Below are 24647 nucleotides of genomic sequence, written 5' to 3' on the forward strand. Positions count from 1 at the left end.
AAGAACTACAGGAAACATCTGACCTTTGTAACTGCAACCAAAGGTTTCTACCAAATATTAAGTCCTGTTTTTTATTGTATCAAATACTTATTTCATGCAATAAAATGCTAATTATTTAAAAATCATACAATGTGATTTTCTGTTTTTTGTTTTTTTTTTGTTATTTTATCACAGTTGAAGTTTACCTATGATAAATACTATAGACCTCCCCATTCTTTGTGGATGGGAAAACTTGCAAAAGCAGCAGTGTATCAAATACCTTTTTCCGCCACTGTATATACATAACAGGAAATAAGAAAGAAATGTATAAACCTGTGTAATAAAATTCAGCAGCTTTAAAATGGTTAACAGGTTCTCTTTCTTCGATTGCTGTGCTCTTATTAAACAGGATGGAGTGATATCACCGAGAGATGTGGACACTGTCATGTCCGAAGGTCTTGGAATGAGATACGCTTTTCTTGGTCCCCTTGAAACGGCACATCTGAATGCAGAAGGTAACCGTGAATCTAATGACAAGGAAATCATACAAACCACTCTATAACAAAGCCACGTCATTGACTTAATACCCTTTCTTTATATCTGGGCTGTATGTTTTATTATACAGGCTTTTATTACAACTTTGTAAGTCATAATATCCAAAAATGAAGATTTACTTGATCATCTCCACCCACAGTAAAAATGCAGAGTATTAGAAACTTAATTTACAATGTATGATGGTGGGTATATATTCTTCACTCACTTAAGGAATAAGTGTCTGCCTTTCCATAAAATATATGAGTAAGATTCCATCGTAGCGTTCTAATGTGTTTATTGAAGTTTCTTTTCACATTACTCTATTAAGCCCAACCTAAAGACTTGTTACATGTTGCTTATTTTTTCTTTGCAAATTTTTCAAATCTGTATCGTCATTTCTTCCAGCATTTTTCATCTATGCAAATTTGAATGGGGAAAAAAACGCAAGTTAATAAGCATCAAAAGCACACTTGAAAATGTGGCAAAAACACAGCAAAAAAAAAGTACATTTGCACAGTGTTTTTGCTACCGACAGTTTGGTTTTCACAGCAGAAACATATGCTGCAGGTACTCCATGTATGCACATACCCCAACTGTAGGGCTTGTGTATCACTTACATCCTGCAGATACCGTTGTTTTCCAAAAATAAGACACTGTCTTATACTTTTTTTTTTGCCCCGAAAAAAGGACTAGGGCTTATTTTCGGGGTAGGTCTTATTCTTGGAGAAACATGGTTGGGGGTAAGTTTACCCCCCGCCAAAAAAAGCAGACACCCTTTCCCAGGAGAACCATACATACCAAACCCCAGACATCTGTGTGGCTCCCAGGTCGTCCTGTGAGCTTCGGCGGATGCTCCTGGCAGGTAAGCTCTATGCTGCATCCCCTGCTTCTGACCAACACACTCGCATACATCAGATCGCGCACACACGCACACACACACACACACACACTCTCATACTTACATCACATCACACACACAATCACACATCAGATCGCACAAACTCACACTCACCACATCCAACAATACTGATTGTTCCAGCCAGCAGGGAAAGATTGGGACGCAGTGCATGGAGGACCTGGCAGTGGAACACATTGATGCATTCCACCGCAGGTCCTCTGCGTTCCACTGCACTGTGTCTCAGGATTCTGCCAGCCAGAAGAAATCGGTATCGCTGGATGTGGTGAGTGTGTATGAGATCTGATGGGTGATTGTGTGTGTGATTTGATGTTTGTGTGTGTGAGATCTGATGTGTGCGAGTGTCCACTGTATATAATGAAGTGTCATGCGGTATTCTTTAACATTTTTAGTTGCATGGACACTTCATTATTCAACCACGATTAGGGCTATTTTCGGCAAAGGGCTTATATTTAAGCCTTGTTCTGAAAATGCAGAAAATGCCTGCAAGGGCTTGTTTTTGAGGGAGGTCTTGCTTTTGGAAAAAACACGGTATGAGCACTGTATGCAAATCCCATAAACAGAAAACACATTTTAGGCTGTTTGCACAGGAGGGTTTTTTGAAATTGCCTATTTTCGCCAAAAACGTGGCGTCTTGCATTTTCAGCAGAGTGGATGAGATTGCTAAAAATCCCCTGCCCACTATGCATAAAATGACCTGCGGTGTGTGTTTCAAATCCACAGTGTCAATTTCTCTTGTGGCTATGCTGAGTTTTATGGCAGAGAAAGGGGAAATTTGACCAGGACACAAGTAATCTAAAATAAAACTCAATTTATTGAAGTCCAATAAAAATCAGTGGCAATATGTCCAATATGTAATATGCTATATTTCTCCGATTTTGTGCTCTGTTCCATGATATTGGACATATTGCCACTGATTTTGTTTTTTTTTTAAACATAATCTTTATTAAAAAATTTTCTTATATCAGGGTACAGAATCAAAGAAAGGGATTAGGGACAAAAACATATATATCGAATTAACAGCCTAACAGGAGGGAAGGCCTCTCATGTATATCCCTTCCTCCCCCTTCAACAAGTGCTACTACCCTAATATTAATCTATCCTCCCTACCCGCCCTCCACCCTCTTAGCGAAACCTCCAACAACAAAAAACCCTGCCCAACTTTACCCTCTTTAGGTGCACCACTTCCGGACCTTGCCTCAGTCTTATCAATAACAATCTCTAAGTTAACAAGTTAACTCCCCCCATCTCTCCTGAATTTTCAATTTATCTAAGGAGCCCCTCAAATCTTTAGTAAGGTAACATTCCATGTTTGCAAATGGAGAAACTACCTGACGGATCTCTTCTTCCGAGCAAAATCTTACTATGAATGATCTCCACTTTCCCAAAAAAAATTTTTTTGTCTGTTTGTCTTTATCTCTTTCCACACCCATTTTTTCCAAGTAGAGTAAATTTTTTAACCTCTTTACTAAATCCTCTCGTGACAGAACTTATTTTACTAGCCATTTCTGCAATATTGCCCTCTTGCCCAACATCACTATGGAATGGAACAAGACAGGCAACTTCATCTTATTTTCTCCTCCTCCCCCTCTTCTTGCCATCTAAAATGAAATAACCAAAAGATCGGTTCCAACTCCAGCCTTATTTTCCATACATCCCAAATTTGTGACTGGACCTGTATCCAAAACTTTTGAATTTCATTACATTGCCATATCCCATGGAACAAATCAGTCCTCTCCGCCTTACATTTTGGACAGCATAATAGTTTGTCCGGGTGTTTTGTATTAGGGATGTTAAATCCATATATAGCTCTATGCATTAAACGGAACTGAGATTCCCTCCAGCTTTCATTAACAACATGTTTCCTATTCTCCATCCACCTTAGCAAAATCTTCTCCTCCCCCTCCTGATCTGCTAGCTGTTGGGCTCATGCTCCAAGCGTCTTACCCGGGACGTTAGGAGTTAGTATTGCCCTCAGATCTTGATATCCCCCCCCTACCCGCGGCGCTCTGTCTATCCTTATCCACCGACAAAACTGTGTTGAAGTCTCCTCCTATTAGTTTGTTAGTAGCTACATCAGTCAATAATTTGTTTGTCAGGGACTCAAAATAAGACTTCTGGTCTGTATTAGGGGTGTAGATATTGTGAATGCTTAGGTTTCCCTGGGGACTGGCTATGACCAAATGAATGTGTCTCCCTTCCTTATCTTTGTCTTGGGACACGTCTGTGTGTACAAAACTCCGGTTAATCAAAATTAAGACCCCTGCTTTCCTTCCCACAGAAGGGGAACCATAAACGCCACCCACCCACATTTTGTTCGTACGAAAGAAATTCTTCTCCAGTAAGTGTCTCCTGTAAGAGGGCAATATCCACCCTTAATCTTTTAAGATGTCTCAGGACCATGTTGTGTTTGTGTGGCGACCGCAGCCCCTTTACGTTCCAAGTTATTATATTAACCATGATCTATTGAAATAAGTTCCACCGTCTTGTAAGTGCTTCACCATATCGCCCCTTCAGAGAAATATGCCCCCTCCCTAACACCTCCCCACAACTTTATATGGCAACCAGCCAACTTAACATGACACTCATAATAATCTACTTCCATATTTTCTAAGATATCATCAGCTCCTTCTTACCCCCCGACTCCTGCTGGATCACAGTATCATATCACACATTTCCTGTCCTTCACAAGCTTTGACATTATCTGAAGGAAAAAGTGAGGGGAAGGTCCAGACCAGATCTAAGAAGAAAAATAAAAGAAAGGCAGAAGAGGGAGATACAGAAAAAAACGAGAGAGAGGAAAATAAAAAGAAAGAAGAGAGCGAAAGCAAAAAAAAAAAATATTCTTTACTTTCTTCCTCCATCCTGTGTAACCAGGTACACTTATATAAGAAAAAATTTAGAGTTCTCCAACAACTATGGGCCTGTTCCCGACCTCCAGCTCCTCTGTTCGCCAGTCCGCTTCATGCGTAACTGTTTCCCCCCTTTCCTCGTCTTGCTGCAGTACTCGCTGGTCATCACTTCTCTTTTGGGCTTGACGGATAAATGACTGGTAGATCTTGACCTGGATCCTGGCTCGGCTCTCCGACCACTGTTGACTGAGAAAATCCGTCTCCGTCTACTTCGGTAGCTTCCCCCCTGTCTCTCCCTTTTTTCCTGTGATGCTATCAACCTCCCATTCTGGAGATAGTCCTCTGCTTCTTGGGGATCCCGGAATATCTGAAGAGCTCCATCTTGACTTTGCACCTTCAATGTGGCGGGATATAATAGTAATAATTGGAACTTGATCCTCTTGCCATATAGTGCTGTGCAAACTTTACTGAACTCCTTCCTTTTCTAGTCACCTCTGCTGAGTAGTCCCCAAACAATAAGATCTTATGGCCTTTAAGTGCCAGAGGCTGCTTTCTATTTCTGAAGGCTTGTAGGATCTCCTCTTTGTCTTTGTATTCAAGGAGTTTTATAATAATCTGTCTGGCTTTTTGTAGCTTGCCCAAATTGTTTGAAGCACCCACTCCTCTCCCTCCCTCTGGCTCTCTTATGGGGCCCACTCTATGTGCTCTTTCAACCTAGTACCGATGGGTCAGGCCCAATACTTGGGGCAGGTCAGCTTCACCTAGCAGATCTAATTGTCTGGCTGTAACTGATTACGTCAACCCCACTAACCTCATATTACTCCTTTTGGATCTGTTCTGAAGATCATCTATCTTTTCCTTCATTGCCTGATTAGATATGTCGAGATCTTTAAGTCAACCTTCCATTCTGTCAGCCACATCTTCTGCCTCTGGCACTCTGTTTCATTTCTGCTAGCTGGCTATCATGCTGTGCTTTACAGTCACCTGTAATCCTGTCAAGGCCTTTTTTACCAAGGAGGACAGTGCCTCTTTGATGTCGCTTGTCAGGTGCTCTGCGACCTCCTTTACAAGCCGGGGGTAATCTATTTCTCCTCCCCGCGTCTGTTGTACTTCTCTGACCTGCTCGCTCTGTTTACCGCGCTCGCTCCCTGCTGAACGCTACTGCACTTTCTCCCTCCTCTCCTCCTGCATCATGTCCAGCGCCATCTTGGATGCCATCTTTGGTCTGCCTGACTAGTCCCCGCCGGATTTTCACTGCGTATCCCCACTCCGTAGCAGGTATCTTTCCATCTACCGCTGTCTCCTCCTCTGCCTGTTGTTATGCCGTGATTTTTGTGTTCAGAAGCCGGTATTAGGCTTGTGGGTACTCCAGAGCTCTTTCCTCCACCTCCTCACATCTCAGCGCTGGTACCGGAAGTGCCACTGATTTTTTTTTGGACTTCAATAAATTGAGTTTTTATCTTGAATGACTTGTGTCCTGGTCAAATTTCCCCTTTTTCTGGTCTTGAATATTGGAGCCTCTGACCGCTCACCAGACAGGTGAGATGACTCTTTGCTTCATGCTAAGTTTTATGGGCAGATTTTCTCCGCAAGTAAACGCTTTTTTGTTTTAGTGCGTGAATGTAATCCAGAAATGACTGTATCCATAAAATTATATCAAAGCCAGATACCAGGAAGTATCAAAAACAAAGCGGCTTTATTTAAAACGTGGAATACCAATAAGAGACAGAAACCGCAGGGATAAAAAAGGCACTTAAAATGCAATTAAAAAAACACAAGTAATCTAATTTACCTAATAGGTGCAGAAAATGTGCAACATCAAAAACTCACCTAATACTCATCATGGGAACTTAGCCTTAAGCACACACGTCACTGAAATTGCAAAATCAGCTTCAAATATAAAAAATATGTGCAGTAGGTTTGTTCTCAGATTAGTCATTTGTTTTATCTGGTAAAAAGGAATAGCTATTATATTAATCAATAAGCTGATGCAGCAGTAATTCTGCATTTCTACATATGTAGCGTATATACCGTAATTTTCATTTTATAAGATGCACCAAATTGTAAGACGCACCCCAAATTTAGAGGAAAAAAAAGTAAAAAAAAAAATGGAGTCCGTTTTATCCTGTGGTGTCTTACTGAGAGTGGCAGCAGTGGTGAAGGCTCACAGGAGGCAGGGAAGGTGGTGGAGCAGGGCGATGCTGCGGGCAGTGCAGCGGGTGTCCCAGATGTGCGCTGCGGGCACTGTGAGGCATGGAACATCCAGAAACTGTCGGCGCTGCGGACTTCAAAGAAATGGCGCCTGGAGTCAGCACGTGCGCAGATTGAGCTATCTGCTCAATGACATGCCAAGATCTCATCTGCACATGTGCACCATTTTCAGTATCTGTCTGATACTGGGAGATCAATGGGCCAAAGGCAGCGCATGCGCAGATGAGATATTAGGCCTAGAGCTCCATCTGCGCACATGCCGACTCAGGGCACCATTATTTGAAGCCCACACTGCCGACATTTTCAGGATGGCCCCTGCAGCGATCACGAGCACTGTGCCTGCAGCGATCACCAGCACAGTGCCCACAACACAGCGCCCACAGCACAGCACCCACAGTATTGCCCATGCCTCCTGTGACCATTCTCCACCTCCTCCCGGTAAGCTACATTCGGATTATAAGACGCAGGGGTGAGTGGTCATTTTCCTCCCAATTTTTGGGAGGCAAAGTGTGTCTTATAATCTGAAAAAATACAGTGCATTTCCTGCTGGCTTTACTTTCATCCAGTGGGTGGTTTCACTAAATGATTGATTGACACTCTTTATTGTATGAGTGTACCGCCCCGTGCTCGGCTGCAGCCGAGCCACTCCGATCCGGGCTCGCTGGTGGGTGGCTCGAGCGTCTCCGGTCCCGGGGGCCCTGTGGTCACTTTAATCTGAAAGGGGCTGGTTTACAAGACGTAGGTGTACGGCCGAAGCCGTGGTTAAGTTCGTGACGCCACCCGCGGGATGTGGTGAAGGTGGACACCACCGCTGCTGTTTACCAGGCACCCGGGGGAGATGTTACGCAGCAAGTTGTTAAACCCTCTGTGGGTACGGATGGTGGCCCCGGGATCCGTTGGGGGGGGTGTTTGGCTGTGTAGGGATATGGGCAGCCGGAGGGCACTGGTGTACTCACGATTAGAAACACACACAAGTCTCTGGTAAACCAAGGTGATGGTGGTTGGTGCCCGCAACCGGCTGCAGTCTGGTCCCCCACCCGGTTGGTGGTCTCTGCCTTTCTGCTGCACCTGTTTGTGATGATGGACTACCTGAACTTGCAATACAGGAGTCCGTTTCCCGGCTTGTAGATGTCGGAAGAGCCCTTTGCCCGCAGACACTGGCCCATGGGATCTCTTTGCCATGGCGGTGGCTTTCTATCCCCCTCGTTGGGCTATTGTCTTCAGTCGGAACTTTGGGTGGGAAAGGACCTATAGTCCTGGCCACAGTCAGTTAATTAGCTAGCCCCCAGCAGCTTCTGGACCTAGCTTCAGGGTCTGAGTACCCCCCTTTGTGCTCTGGTTTCCAGTCGTTTCCCCGGGTCAGTACCGGCGGGCCACTACCGAGCCGTCTTCCCGGCTCCTGCAGGCAGAGGCCTCCGTATGCCTCCTAGCCAAAGGTGCCCGGGCTCCTACCCTGGCACCTGTCAGTCTGCTACAGGCCTGTCACAGAGGCCTGACCTCCTCCACTCAACTCTGAAACTCCACTCCTAGACTAAACTGAACTGTTTTTCCTGCCTCAGGCTCTCTGAACTCCTTGGTGGGTGTGGCCAACCGCCTGGCTCTGCCCCCTGGTGTGTCCATCAAGCACTGAGAGAGGTGAATAGGTTTTAATGGTTTGGCTGCTGACACCTTGTTAGGGGACTGGTGTTGTGCGGGGCTCTATCTGGGACTACCTGGCTGGTCCAGGGCGTCACATGAGCATAAATAGTGATTTATGTCAATCACTGATTAGGACCGCACATTGGACTCCCAAGTGAGCCGGGATCTGAATGTATAAAATACAAGGTATATCTTTTTCCATAAAAACTATATATCAATTTACACAGCTACTCCTGCTTTATAACATCCCGCCGATAGTTAAGATGGCATGCTCTTTAAACTAGAACTATCTGTATATTTTATTACCATATTGATTGTAAGTTTTGTAAAAATATAATGTTTTAATTAACTTAAAGGGTCCGTCCCACCTTTTACAAGTTTTTAAATTGTTAAAGGGAATCTGTCAACATGAAAATGCAATCCAATCTGCAGTCATTATGTTATAGAGGAGGGGGTGCACAGTAGATTGATGTTATTAAATTTCTAAGAAAAGATTCAGTATAACTTTTTTGTTTTAATCACTTATACTTCTGCTTTTTCTGGGATTTTGTGCATTATCAATGATTGACAGCTTTCTATGTATAAGTGTGCATACAGAAATAGCAAATTGAACTGCATTTTCATGGTGATGGGTTCCCTTTAATAAATAACATTTAACATGTTCTCATAGGATATGTGATAACTTGGGGTTTGGCCGCTGGGACCCCCACCAGCCCGGTAATAGAGCTCCGAAATGCCTTTTTGAATTAAGTGGTGGACGGACACGGGCTCTACTGTTCCATGCTCCATTCATTCTCTTTCGGACTGCCAGGCATAGCAGAACACAGCGCCAGAATACGGTGCCAGTCTCATTGAGAATGAATGGAGTAGTGGAGTGCGTCTGCCGCCCCTGCATTTAAACAGGGTATTTCAGAGCCTCGTTACTGAGATCGGTGGGGATCCCAGTGGCCATCCTTCATGGCTCAATTCACATTGTGCTATATTGTCATTGGAAATCTCCCAGTGTGTTTGGTGACATGCCCATAGACATGGTCAATAGTTCCACGAAATGTAAACACAAGGAGTATAAATCTAGCCAAGAAGTTGTCAGGTAAGATCAGAGACTAGTTAATGTTTGGATCACAGACAGAAGTGTCAGTAATATGTCACCACGAGGCTACAGCCTGCTCTCCCGTCTTCCTCATAGTTCAAAAGGTGACCTAGTGAGAAAATCCTGTACATCCTACGGGACCTTTTGGCTAAAAGGTAAATTGGACTGAATCCTAAAGACAAAATAAATAAGACAATGAGAGCACCAGACTCTGGTGAGACGGAAACCTGAGTGCTGAATAGACTATAATGCTTCAACTCAGGGAAAGAAGAATCTGTCCATTATTTTAGCAAGAATCACAGCAGAATAGCCTCAAATAGCAGAACATGATAGTAGTGTGAACTGATTCCAGTACTGATGTTGTCTGGAATCCATGCACTGTACAAGTTCCAGAACTCTTCATTCATGTAGCTAAGAAGCACTGATAATCGAAACAGTATATTAGACTTACCGGTAATTATGTCGGAAGTTTTATTTCTTGAATGTTATGTTCGGCATTCCATTTTTTTTTTTACTACAATGTAGCTAAAGGAAAAACGGCTTTGCACAAATCTTGACTAAACATATTCTGCAGATCTATGGGTCTCAACGACAACAGACTAGAAATCAAGCCGAGTGCAGGCCAACCCTACAGTCCCTGACAGACGTATGGGTCTCAACGGTAACAGACTACAAATCAAGTCGAGTGCAGGCTAACCCTACAGTCCCTGACAGACGTTCTGTCGCTTATCCATGTTATGTACATAAAAGCTTATAACCTGACTTTAAATTCATCCATTGGTTTCATAAATTGCTCTTTTGAAAGCTGAAACCCTCCCAAATTTGGTCTAGGTTATGAAAATAAAGTTGCTGCAAAGCTGAAATATTGATCATTTAATGAACACAGAAAGGTCAGAATTTGTCAAGACAAAAGTTTTGTTGCCCACAGAAAGTAATGTGAAATTCAAACAAATAATTAACTTCTACTACAAAGATACAGTTAGGTCCAGAAATATTTGGACAGTGACACAATTTTCGCGAGTTGGGCTCTGCATGCCACCATATTGGATTTGAAATGAAATATCTACAACAGAATTCAAGTGCAGATTGTAACGTTTAATTTGAAGATTTGAACAAAAATATCTGATAGAAATTGTAGGAATTGTACACATTTCTTTACAAACACTCCACATTTTAGGATGTCAAAAGTAATTGGACAAATAAACCAAACCCAAACAAAATATTTTTATTTTCAATATTTTGTTGCGAATCCTTTGGAGGCAATCACTGCCTTAAGTCTGGAACCCATGGACATCACCAAACGCTGGGTTTCCTCCTTCTTAATGCTTTGCCAGGCCTTTACAGCCGCAGCCTTCAGGTCTTGCTTGTTTGTGGGTCTTTCCGTCTTAAGTCTGGATTTGAGCAAGTGAAATGCATGCTCAATTGGGTTAAGATCTGGTGATTGACTTGGCCATTGCAGAATGTTCCACTTTTTTGCACTCATGAACTCCTGGGTAGCTTTGGCTGTATGCTTGGGGTCATTGTCCATCTGTACTATGAAGCGCCGTCCGATCAACTTTGCGGCATTTGGCTGAATCTGGGCTGAAAGTATATCCCGGTACACTTCAGAATTCATCCGGCTACTCTTGTCTGCTGTTATGTCATCAATAAACACAAGTGACCCAGTGCCATTGAAAGCCATGCATGCCCATGCCATCACGTTGCCTCCACCATGTTTTACAGAGGATGTGGTGTGCCTTGGATCATGTGCCGTTCCCTTTCTTCTCCAAACTTTTTTCTTCCCATCATTCTGGTACAGGTTGATCTTTGTCTCATCTGTCCATAGAATACTTTTCCAGAACTGAGCTGGCTTCATGAGGTGTTTTTCAGCAAATGTAACTCTGGCCTGTCTATTTTTGGAATTGATGAATGGTTTGCATCTAGATGTGAACCCTTTGTATTTACTTTCATGGAGTCTTCTCTTTACTGTTGACTTAGAGATAGATACACCTACTTCACTGAGAGTGTTCTGGACTTCAGTTGATGTTGTGAACGGGTTCTTCTTCACCAAAGAAAGTATGCGGCGATCATCCACCACTGTTGTCATCCGTGGACGCCCAGGCCTTTTTGAGTTCCCAAGCTCACCAGTCAATTCCTTTTTTCTCAGAATGTACCCGACTGTTGATTTTGCTACTCCAAGCATGTCTGCTATCTCTCTGATGGATTTTTTCTTTTTTTTTCAGCCTCAGGATGTTCTGCTTCACCTCAATTGAGAGTTCCTTAGACCGCATGTTGTCTGGTCAGAGCAACAGCTTCCAAATGCAAAACCACACACCTGTAATCAACCCCAGACGTTTTAACTACTTCATTGATTACAGGTTAATGAGGGAGATGCCTTCAGAGTTAATTGCAGCCCTTAGAGTCCCTTGTCCAATTACTTTTGGTCCCTTGAAAAAGAGGAGGCTATGCATTACAGAGCTATGATTCCTAAACCCTTTCTCCGATTTGGATGTGAAAACTCTCATATTGCAGCTGGGAGTGTGCACTTTCAGCCCATATTTTATATATATAATTGTATTTCTGAACATGTTTTTGTAAACAGCTAAAATAACAAAACTTGTGTCACTGTCCAAATATTTCCGGACCTAACTGTATGTTGCATAACATTGGTGAATGAAGTTGCGATGCTATTAGAGCCATATTTAATACTAGAAGGTGGCCCGATTCTACGCATCGGGTATTCTAGAATTTAAGTATTGTGTAGTTAATGCATGATTTCTGTTATATATATATATATATATATATGTGTTGTGGTGTGCGGGGGGGTGTGTGTGTGAGAGCGGTGTTGTTTGTGTGTTGCGTTGTGTGTGTTGCGTTGTTTGTGGAGCGCTGTGTGTCTGTAGCGTTGTGTGTGTGTGTGGTGCTGTGTGTGTTGCGCGGTTTTGTGTGGGTGTGGCTGTGGGGTGCGTGTGTGTGTTTTGGGGGGAGGTATGTTTTGTGCAATGTGTGTGTTGTGCGGTATGTGCGTATATTTGTGTGTGCCGCGGTGTTTGTGTGTTGGGTGTTGTGTGTGTGGGTGTCTGTGTAGGGCAGTGTTTGTGGTTCCCAGTGTGTGTGTGGTATGTTGTGCGGTGTGTGTGTGTTTTGGGGGGAGGTGTGCACCCCCCATCGTGGTCCATCCCCCATGCTGCATCCTCCATCGTGCTCCATCCACCATGCTGCGCACCCCCCATCATGCTTCATCCCCCATGCTGCGCACCCCCCATCGTGCTCCATCCCCCATGCTGCGCACCCTTCATCGTGTTTCATCCCCCCATTCTGGGCACCCCCCATCATGCTCCATCCTCCACGCTGCACCCCCCATTGTGCTCCATCCCCCATGCTGCACCCCCCCATCGTGCTCCATCCCCCATGCTGCACTCCCCATCATGCTCCATCCCCCATGCTGCGCACCCCCCATCGTGCTCCATCCCCCATGCTGCGCACCCCCTATCGTGCTCCATCCCCCATGCTGCACCCACCCATCGTGCTCCATCCCCCATGCTGCACACCCCCCATCGTGTTTCATCCCCCCATTCTTGGCACCCCCCATCGTGGTCCAACCCCCATGCTGCACCCCCCATCATGCTCCATCCTCTATGCTGCACACCCCCCATCGTGTTTCATCCCCCCATTCTGAATGAGCATCGTATGAGGGGGCGTGGCCTAACGGTCATCGTGTGTAGGGGGCGTGGCCTAGCGGAAATCGTGCGCGGGGCGTGGCCTAGCGGCCATCACGTGCGGGGGCGTGGCCTAGCAAGCATCGCGTGCGGGGGGCGTGGCCTAGCGGGCATCGCGTGCGCGGGGCGGGCCTGGCCAAACGGTTAATCCATGCGGGGGCGGGCCCGAGCCAAGTGGCCAATCCGTGGGGGGGGCGGGGCCAGGCCGAGCCCAGTGGCCAATCCGACGGTTGTCACTGTAAGGACACAATTTTGGAGCAAGACAGACAGACAGACAGAATAAGGCAATTATATATATAGATTTTGTGTGACTTCCATGAGCTTGAAGGACTGCATCTATGCAGTTCAACAATGATGCATACAATTTATTGATGAAGTCATCAGGAATAGCAAAGAATGCAGTCTTACATGCCTAACAGAGTTCATCTAGATTCTTTGGTTTTGCCTTCCAAGCTTCCTCTTTCATCCTACCCCAAACATGTTCAGTGATGTTCATGTCTGGTGCCCGGGCTGGCCAGTCCTTGAGCACCTTGATCTTCTTTGCCAGGATGAACTTTGTTACAGAGATGGATGTATGAGATGGAGCAACATCCTGCTGCAGAATTTGACCCCTTTTATGATTGGGAATGTAAGAGGTAGCTAATACTTCTTGGTATTTTAGGCTATTGATATTGCCTTCCACCTTGCAAATGATTCGCACACCCCCATACTGAATTTAACCCCAGACCATGATCTTTCCACCATCAAACTTAACTGTTTTCTGGATCCATACGGGCTCCAGTAGGACTCCTGCAGTTTTAGCGGCGTCTGTGGTGTAATTCAACTGAAGACTGAAGATCAGAGAAATCCACCTTCTGCCACTTTTCCAGCGTCCATGGGTTTAGCAGGCTGTGGGACTTGGCAAATGCTACGCGTTTTTTTAATTGCCTTTTGTTTAGTGCTGGCTTCTGGGCACTGATTCAACCATGGAGGCCATTTTGAGACAGAATCCTACAAACTGTTCTAGTTGACGCAGGGACTTGAAGTGACCAGGCCTGTTGGAGCTCTGCTGCAGTGGAAGAGGGTCAGGATTTGGATTTTCTAACCAACAAATGTTCCTCCTGAGCAGTTGTCTTGCGGGGTCTGTCGTATCTAGGCTTGTCAAAAACATCTCCAGTCTCTTCAAATATTTTTTTAATTCTTTGTACTTGACGCTGAGACACATTAAAGGTGCCAGCCACCTCTGCAGTGGATCTGTTCTTCAGCCTCTTGATAATCAAGGCTTTGGTCAAAGGGTGGATTTTTGGCATTTTGTCAGAGGTCAAGTTGCAGTTCAACTGAAGGTCTGGGGTGCTGGGCTTCTTTTTATACACACCCACCAATTAACCGATCATTTAGTGAGCACAGGTGAGGATGTAAGCTAGGATTGGGTGCATTCTATGACAAGGCAACAAAACTTTTGTCTTGCCAAAATCTGACCTTTCTGTGTTCATTAAATGATCAATATTTCAGCTTTGCAGCAACTTTATTTTCATAACCTAAACCAAATTTGTGAGGGTTTCAGCTTTCAAAAGAGTAATTTATAAAACCAATGGATGAATTTAAAGTCAGGTTATAAGCGTTTATTTACATAACATAGATAAGAGACAGAACTTCTGTCAGGGACTGTACAGTTGCAAAATTTGAGAACTCCAACACTCATGGAAGGGATAACCTTATATCTTTATTACTTCACCCTGATCCAACTGAGCATTTCATTACATCCCGAGCTTTCCACAGCAGAATATACCGTAGTACTATGGTTTATACATAGTGCTTTTGAAAGCTCTAAATGGAATGAAACATTCATTTGGATTAGGATGACGTAATAATGATATAAGGATTTTCTTTTCCGTGAGTTCTGGAACTTCTCTGACTTTTCACTATTTACCCTCCATGTGCACCACGACTACAGCGGAGAATCAATCGCTTTGGCATTCTTGAAAAGTAATAGGTAAATGAAAGGACATATGGCTTCAAGATCAGAATACACCCAGACTCTTTATTTAGAACAATGGAGAAACATGTAAAGATGTGCTGGAAAAAAATAATGGCACAAACATAGGGTCTTATCCTATAACAGGAGTGGATAAAATGACGTGAAGTCACAACTGCTATAAGAATGTTAAAGATACAGCTGCTGCAGCCCTTGTTTAGAATCAATTGTATGGCGAAGAGAAAGGGTTAACCATCCATGCTACCGTGAAGGATCCAAGAGACTTATAAATTTGAACAGTGATTTATTCTACGCGTTTCGGAGATCATAGTCTTCCTCATCAGGAAAATACATCTGGTACATCTGTTAATTTCCTGATGAAGGAGACTACGATCTCCGAAACGTGTAAAATAAATCACTGTTCAACCATATAAGTCTCTTGAATTCTTCATGGTAGATCAGATGGTTAAAGGGGTGGTTCACCCATATTCATTATTGGCCACAGCGATATATTGAGAAACAAGGTTTTTCTCAAATACCTTGTGCTGCCAATAGTGCCTATTAATAGCAGCGCTATTGCGGACCGCTCTTCCCCATCACCTGACCCCCAGGATCCGTGACCTCGGGGATATGGTGATGTCACGTCAACTTCCTGTTCACCTGATATCACCGCGGCCGGCCCCGGTCCCTGTGAGTGACTGGGCTGTGGGAGGAGTTTCACCACTCAGCACAGCCCTGCGTCACAGCCCACCATCACCCTGCTCCCTCCTCCTTTGCTGCAGACAGCCGCAAGCAGGAGACACGCTGGGCTGTGATGAGCGGTGAAACTCTGCCCACAGCCCAGTGACTCACAGAGACTGGGGCCGGCCTCGGTGATGTCAGGTGAACAGGAAGTTGACGTGACATCACCGGATCCCCGAGGTCACGCAGCCCGGGGATCAAGCAATGGGGAAGAGTGGTCCGCAATAGCGCCGCTCACATGCACTACAGTATTGGAAACACAAGGTATTTGAGAGAAGCCTTGTTTCACAACATACTATCGCTGTAGCCAATAATGAATATCGGTGAACCACTTCTTTAACCCTTTATTTTCCCCATACGATTAAAGAACATGTATGCATAGCAGCTCTGTACATAAAATGGTTGTACAGTTGTGGACAAAAGTTTGGAGACGACACAAATTTTGGTTTCCATATAGTTTGTTGCTTCTGTGTTTTTTTTCGATCCTGTAGTCAGTCGGTTATAAGGGTAAGTTCACACAGTGCGTTTTTCGCGGCGTTTTTGCGCGTTTTTCGGGTGCGTTTTTGGCCTCAAAACTGCATGACTTTGCTTCCCCAGCAAAGTCTATGAGTTTTCATTTTTGCTGTCCGCACACAACTTTTTTTTTAAGCTGCGTTTTTGAGCTTAAAAAAAAAAAATGGACATGTCAATTCTTTCCTGCGTTTTCCCGCCCATGCAATGCATTGGAAAAACGCAGCAAAACGCAGAGATCAAAAACGCAGCCAAAAACGCACCAAATCGCGACAAAAACGCATGCGTTTTTTGCCGCTTTTTTTTGCCGCGGGTGCGTTTTTGTGCGTTTTTAGCGGCCAAAAACACAGCATCAAAAAAATGCAGCATGTGCACATAGCCTTAATGTACACTAAATAAACATTTCATGAATTTTTAAACTTTTAACACATTGAATTTATATAAAGACTCAATATTTACAGTGTTGACCCTTATTTATTTTTAAAGACCTCTGCCCTTCGCCGTGGCAACTAGATATCTGCTTCTGGGCTAAATCCTGACTGATGACAACTCATTCTTGTCTAATCTGTGCTTGAAGTATAGCCCAGTTTCTATATTTCTGTTGTTTGAGGATTAACCACCTGTTCTCAGTGGGATTGAAATCTGTCCATGAATCCAAAATTTCAATCTTTTGTTCCCTGATCCGCTTCATTATCAATTTTGTCTTGTGAAATGGTGCGCCATGGTGCTGGAAAAAGCATTGTTCATTACAGGTTTATTTGTGGGACTTCTTGTCATCCATGGATGACGCTCACTCACAATATTACCTAAGAACATTGCCATGGATAAAGAATGGGATATAAACATCCTCCAAAAGCAACTTCACCCAGCCATCCAGGACCAATTTAGTGCCGAACAATGTTCCTCCAGCACGATGAAAGCCATGTCACAGTGCAAAAATGAGAACTAAGTGGCTCACTGAACGAAACATTGACATTTTGGGTCCATGGCCAGGAAACTCCCTAGATTTCAATTTCATTTAGAACCTGTGGTCCGTTCTTATAAAGTAAGTGGACAACACAGAATTTGGGTTAAACTCTAAGCACTGACTAGACAAGAATTGGTTGTCATCTGTCAGGATTCGGCCCAGAAGCTGATGTCCAGCATATCTGGTCTAGAGGAAATAGTCTGAAAAAACAAGGATCATGTCACACTAGGTACAGGGAAGTGTCAAACCATTGGCGAAAGGGAAGGGAAATCCTGTGTCTAGTGGAGGGGGAGTTGGTGACCCCTGACCAAGCCTACCGCTGGGTTCCTTCACGTTACTAGATAGTTTTCGCACCTATGCGCCGATCTGCTTAGCTAGCCCTGATCTGGGCCCTAGGTAGGGAGCGGATGGGATGAGCTCTTTGTCAACTGTCAGGGAGTGGAACAGGCTACCGCGAGAGGTGGTGAGCTCTCCATCAATGGAAATCTTCAAGCAGAAACTGGATAAACATATAGCTGGGATGATTTAGGAAAGCCATCACTCGCAGGGGGTTCGACCTGATGGCCCTTGAGGTCCCTTCCAACTCTACCATTCTATGAACTAGGCAGTAGGCGCTAATGGACACACAGGAATAACAAACAAGGAAAAACAACAAACGACCAACTATTGCTCTTCAAACTTACCCCTGACAAAGCCACGTAGGGTCAGTTTTCCTCCACCCCCAGGTTGCTATGGGTCTTTTGCAGTTACACTAGCCCGCCAATCCCTCCCAATGGAGTGATTAGCTCTGTATGCCTATGATGGGGTCATTTTACCTCAGGCTTAGTATTATCTACCCTAGGTTTGATTCTGTCCCTTTACCACACCACACAGCAGCTTCATCAGTTTATATTTGGTGTATTAGGATTTTTCACTAAGTGCATTCAATGTATAATACAAATTTTGAGATAGTATATGTTATTATTTTTGTATTATTTATGCACATATACAATACTGTATTGTGACTATTAGGCTATTCAGGCCATATTGGTCCTGGTTGGATATTTATTACAGGCTAGTGTTTGTTACTGTTATTCAATTCTGCAGGTCCCTCTTTTTACAATTGTATTATCTTTGATGTTGTGGACTGCATTACGCATGGGGTGTGAGGGTTATGGTGTATTTTAAATGTTTTTAATGTGTTGTTTGTGGTTGATATCTAATAAAATATTTTCTAATTGTATTTATTGTTAATATTTTCTCTCGGTGTGCACTACTTTTCATGCAGAGCTTTTTCTCCCTCCTTACCTTCTATAGCCGGACACCACAGGACTTGTCTGTCACCCGTGACACACCCTTGATAGATTAGCACTGTAAATATTGAGTGTTTGCATAAACTTAATGTATTCATCAACAAAACTTTAAAAACGTATGAAAGGATTACAATTTTACTTCAGTAACCAGAGAAACGTGACTAAAAGGTCTAAAAACACTGAATTCGCAAGCTATGGAAACCAAAATTTGTGTCAGTCTTAAAACTTTGCTCCACGACTCTATATTTCAATCAACCCTATTTGCAAAGATGCTTAATTTTTAGATTCTTAATGCACTAAAGCTTTCAAAACCGACTGGATATGGCCATATTAACTGGTATTCTAAAATTAAAAGTATTTCATATGTATGGAACTGTAATTGTTATTATACTGTACGTTGTATAACCTTACAGAAGATGACCCAGATTCATCCAGGTGTAGATCTGGCAGCGTTAGGTCCCAGGCATTGTCCTCTCAGTTGATATTCAGACCATAGGTTGCAGCAGTCTGTTTTCTGCCTATGGCACAACAGACCCAGACTTGTGTCCCCTGAGCAGCTGCAGTAAAGTAGTACAGAATTCAGTCTACTTCTGCCTACAGTACACTAATCGTTTTTAGATTTGTTAGATTGGCTGGCCTGTTTTCAGTTGGAGAATTTGCATTTTGAAGCAGTTGTTCAGGATTAGTGAAATATGGCTGCTTTCTTCTTTAAACAGCGCCACATTGGTCCATTGGTTATGTCTGGTATTGCAGCTCATCTGGGTCTGTTCACTGGGTCTGATCTGCAGCAACACAAACAACTTGTTGACAGATATGGACTGTTTCAAGAAGAAATCTGACATATTTTTGTAATTCTAATAAGTGTATGTTACAGACACAATGTCTGCTAAGTAGCTAGTAGTGATGAGCGAGCACTACCACGCTTGGGTTCTTGATACTCATAACTAGTGATGAGCGGGCACTATCATGCTCGGGTTCTTGGTACTCGTAACTAGTGATGAGCGGGCACTACCATGCTTGGGTTCACAGTACTCATAACTAGTGATGAGCGGGCACTACCATGCTCAGGTTCTTGGTACTCATAACTAGTGATGAGCGGGCACTACCATGCTCAGGTTCTTGGTACTCATAACTAGTGATGAGCGAGCACTAACATGCTCTGGTGCTCGTACTCGTAACGAGCAGTTGATGCGTCGATGGGCGCGACTCAAGTACCTGAGTGTAATGGCAGTCAATAAGGGACTCAAGCATTTTTCCAAATTTCTCAGAAAAATTATTGAGTCCGCCATTGATTTCCATTATACTCGGGTCGCGCCCATCCAAGCATCCATCTGCTTGTATCGAGTACCGAGCACCCAAGCTTGGTAGTGCTCACCCATCACTACTCTTCACAAGTACCAAGCACGGGAGCATGGTAGTGCTCGCTCATCACTACTTGTTACGAGTACCGAGCACCTGAGGATGGTAGTGCTTGCTCATAACTAGTTACGAGTACACAGCATCCAAGCATGGTAGTGCTCGCTCATCACTAGTTACAAGTACTGAGCACCTAAGCATGGTAGTTCTTGCTCATCACTACTCGTTACGAGCACTGAGTACCCGAGCTCGGTAGTGCTCATGCATGACTAGTTACAAGTACCGAGCTCCCGAGCATGGTAATGTTCGCTCATCACTAGTTATCAATACCGAACCCCGAGCATGGTAGTGCTCGCTCATCACTAGTTATGAGTACCGAACCCCAGAGCATGGTAGTGCTCGCTCATCACTAATTACAAGTAGAGCACCCAAGCATGGTAGTACTCGCTCATCACTAGTTACGAGTACAGAGCACCCGAGCATGGTAGTGCTCACTCATCACTAGTTACGAGTAGAGAGCACCTGAACATGGTAGTGCTCGCTCATCACTAGTTACGAGTACAGAGCACCTGAGCATGGTAGTGCTCGCTCATCATTAGTTATGACTACCGAACCCCAGAGCATGGTAGTGCTCGCTCATCACTAATTACGAGTAGAGCACCCGAGCATGGTAGTACTCGCTCATCACTAGTTACGAATACAGAGCACCCGAGCATGGTAGTGCTCACTCATCACTAGTTACGAGTAGAGAGCACCTGAACATGGTAGTGCTCGCTCATCACTAGTTACGAGTACAGAGCACCTGAGCATGATAGTGCTCGCTCATCATTAGTTATGAGTACCGAACCCCAGAGCATGGTAGTGCTCGCTCATCACTAATTACGAGTAGAGCACCCGAGCATGATAGTACTCGCTCATCACTAGTTACGAGTACAGAGCACCTGAGCATATTAGTGCTCACTCATCACTAATAGTTAGGCAAAAATTTCTTCATCAAACTTAAAGACATTCATAAACTATAATAAATGGTGGTGACTTGGAAATTTATGTAAAAGTTTTAGCAACCTGTAGAAAGAAAATGGCCACATTTATCAACTTTATTTGAAGCATTATTCTCTACAACAAACCAGTGTGGAGCTATGTGGTGAAGCAGGAATTGTGTCGTTGCATTGGTTACTGATGTTGTTATTAAAAATACATTTATTTTCTTCAAAATAAAATACTGCTATATATTCATTGATATGTTCCAGGCTTTAAAAGTTACTGTGAACGATATGGAGAAGGCATGAAACGAGTTTTGGGAACTTTTGGACCAGTTCCCCCTTTTTCAGGTGACGTTGCAGAAAAAATTGACCAGGTACGGAGAAGGATCTGAATGTATTGGTTTCTATAGTTTCTTAGTAAGCTTAAAAATAATGACCAACTCTAAACCACAAAATGTTTTTAGGACCAAATTTCTATCACAATTGTTATAATATGCACTAGATATAGACAAAAGTATTGGGACCCCTACATATTAGGAAGTAACCGCTTCAGGAGCTTTTATGAGCTCTCATTCTAAATCCAAAGGCATTTATATGGAGTCCATCACTTATAGCAAAAAATAACAGGTCCACAATTATCGGAAGCCTTTCTACTTTTTAAAGTGTCTGTGGGAATTTTGGCTCATTCATCCAGAAGAACATTTGTGAGGTCAGACATTGATGTTGGAAGAGAGGGCCGGGCCCCAATCTCTGTTCTAGTTTATTCCTAAAGTGTTCAATGGGGGTGAGGTTCGGGCTCTGTGTGGCCGGTCATGTTCTTCCACACCAAACTACAGTAATCAAACCTTTATTGACCTTGCATTGTGACAAGATTCATGGGGAACAGAAAAGGCCTTCCCCAAAATGTTTCCACACAATGTCTTGTTCTGAAGCATTAAGATTTCCCTTCACTTGAAGTAAGGCGTCAAAGTCGACCCTTGAAAAAACATCCCCATATCATTTATCCCTTCTTCACCAAACTTTACTTTTTCTACAATAAAGTCAGACCGGTAACAATTCCCTGGCATTCACCAAACCCAGACTCATCCCTCAGCCGGCCGGATAAAGAAGCGTGATTCATCACTCCACAGAACACGTTTCCACTTGATGGCTAAATTGCTGAGTTGGAGCAATGGGAATGAATGAAAAATCTGAATTCATGTATGAAGAAATGTGTCTCAGTATGTTTAGTCTATTATATTTTATTATACCCTTATTAAAATGCAACGTTTTTATCATGTAAACAAAAGGAAAATCATACCAAGAAGAATTGTTTTGGACTTTTTATTAGAAGAAAAATAATGAACTAAAATAATGTGATTGCATAAATACGTACACCCTTAAAGGGGTCTTCCCGTCTTAAAGATCCTATCCCAATATGTTGTAAGTGTAATAATAATATTAGCAAATACCTCCAATTACAAATGTAGTATAGTTCTCCTGATATAGCCATGTCTCTTACTTCATGTGGAGGGCATTGCAGCATAGGTATCCATGGTTATGACCATGAGCAACTAACTGTCACTATATGAGTGGATGTAACCATGGATACCTAAGCTGTAGTGCTCTGCACATAAGGTAACAGACGTGGCTATATCAGGAGAACTAGACTACATATATAACACTGGGGAACAATTTGAAAAAAAAATTCTGTTGAGTTAGGTTTTTGAGCTGATTTATACTAAAATTGGCCTCCTGATTCCAAAAATGTAGTCAGTTTTTTTCTATCACGTCAAGTTTTTCCTCCTCAACTTACCTGCCATAGAAGCACAATTGCACTGATTTCTGTAATAAGACTTGTTATCTGAGTACAATTCGACTCATATAGAGCTACGTGGCAACTTGTAAGAGTAGTCACAACTGAGACAGTGCCTATTTCTTATATATTTCATTTTTTGCTCATATTTGTACTATTTAAAAAAAAACAAACACTTTTTAGGTACAGTAGTTTACATATTTTTGAGAAGACAAAAATCCTATAGTTCAAAAACTTGACGTGATAGAGAAAAACTGAGATAATTTCTGGATTCAGCATCCAAAAATTAATTAAGAACAGTTGTCTGACCTAACTCCTAAAAAATTGCGTTCCCCAGTGTAATTGGAGGCATTTGCCAATATTAATATTATTACGCCTACTACATATTGGAATAGGATCTTGGAAATGGGAATAATCCTTTAAATTAATATTTTGTTAAAATACCCTTTGAATTGATGACAACATCTAGAATTGGCCCATTGCTCTGCCAAATCTGTCAGATTACGAGGGCATCTAATGGGCCCCATGCAGGTCACGTACAGGACTGTGCTTTGGCTGGGCCTCTCCAAAACTTCGATCATGTTATGGCAAAGCCATTCCTTTGTTGACTTGTAGGGATGCTCATGGATAAAAGGATGACTGTTTAATGAATCTATTTTGCAAATACTTCAATGTAACAAGAAAAAAAATCTGATCCAGTAACAATCTTATTTATTTATTTTTTTAAACCCAGCAAGAATATTTTGTTTTCTGGCTAAGATAACAGATTGCTGCTGGATCCCTTTCAAATGTATAAATGCTAGACGTGTGAACTCAGCCTAAGAAGCCAAACAGGTTTCGCATCCTGTCCTGTCCTATACCATACACATGAGCCCTTATCTTTTGTAATTAAGTTACAGTAAGATTGTACAGGAATGTTTCTTGATCAGCTTGGTGGAACAACATCAAATACAGCCCATGAATCAGTGTCCATTAGTGTTTTTTTATGGTGCTTTTTTTCATGGTGCGCACAGACTAATAGGGCCAATGAAAGAATTTCAACTACAGTGCAAATTAAGGGAAATTATAAAGAATTTCATTGATCATAGGTTGCCACTAGAGCCCTGAAGACCCAGCATTCAGTGTGGTAATACCCGATAGAACCTGATGACGTTTGGTCTTTTTGTTGACTTAGGGGGCTTTACACGCTGCGACATCGCTAACGATATATCGTCTGTGTCACGGTGTTTGTGACGCACATCCGGCGTCGTTAGCGACATCGCAGCGTGTGACAGCTAGGAGCTACGATCAACGATCGCTAAAGCGTCAAAAATCGTTGATCGTTGACACGTCGCTCCTTTTCATAATATCGTTGGTGGTGCATGCCACTGGTTGTTCGTCGTTCCTGCGGCATCACACATCGCTATGTGTGACACCGCAGGAACGACGAACATCTCCTTACCTGCGTCCACCGGCAATCAGGAAGGAAGAAGGTAGGCGGGATATCCCGCCTGCTCATCTCCGCTCCTCCGCTTCTGTTGGATGGCTGCCGTGTGACGCTGCACGAACTGCCCCCTTAGAAAAGAGGCAGTTCACTGGCCACAGCGATGTCGCAGGGAAGGTAAGTCCGTGTGACGGTTGTAAGCGATGTTGTGCGTCACGGGCAGCGATTTGCCCGTGACGCACAACCGACGGGGGCGGGTACGTTCGCTAGCGACATCGATAGCGATATCGCAGCGTGTAAAGTGCCCTTTAGAGTCCATGGAATCCACCAGCGTCCTGCAAACACATTTTCATGTGTGGACCAAGTTTTTTTTTTAAATCAGATTATTTTTATTATAGATTTTTTGCATACTAATTTAAGACAAACACCTTATAGGCTATGTTCGCACCTTACCATTTTTTGTGGCATCAAAAACGCTGCATTTCTGGCCGCTAAAAACGCACAAAAACGCAGCTGTAAAAACACTACGTTTTTTACTGCGTTTCACTGCGTTTTTACAATGCATCGGATGGGTGGAAAAACGCAGCAATACACGACACAGAAAGAGATCCCTTCCCCCAATATCACATTAGAACTATTATTGCCTTGGGTCGACCTATATATAAACATATAGAAGAGAGAAGAATAAAACAGCAAAAAAGGAACAGA

At 43.3% G+C, this 24647-nt stretch overlaps 1 protein-coding gene across 1 annotated transcript in view; it reads left to right on the forward strand.

Annotated features, from left to right (window-relative positions):
* Window positions 1–24647, forward strand: part of CRYL1 (crystallin lambda 1) — a 214394-nt gene that overhangs the window by 178218 nt on the left and 11529 nt on the right. Inside the window, exons 6-7 of the mRNA XM_075334644.1 lie at window positions 389–494; window positions 20989–21095. Of these exons, the coding sequence (XP_075190759.1) occupies window positions 389–494; window positions 20989–21095 (213 nt within the window). The remainder of the gene's footprint in view (window positions 1–388; window positions 495–20988; window positions 21096–24647) is intronic.

The sequence above is a fragment of the Anomaloglossus baeobatrachus genome, chromosome 2 (assembly GCF_048569485.1).
Source record: "Anomaloglossus baeobatrachus isolate aAnoBae1 chromosome 2, aAnoBae1.hap1, whole genome shotgun sequence".
Taxonomy (NCBI): domain Eukaryota; kingdom Metazoa; phylum Chordata; class Amphibia; order Anura; family Aromobatidae; genus Anomaloglossus; species Anomaloglossus baeobatrachus.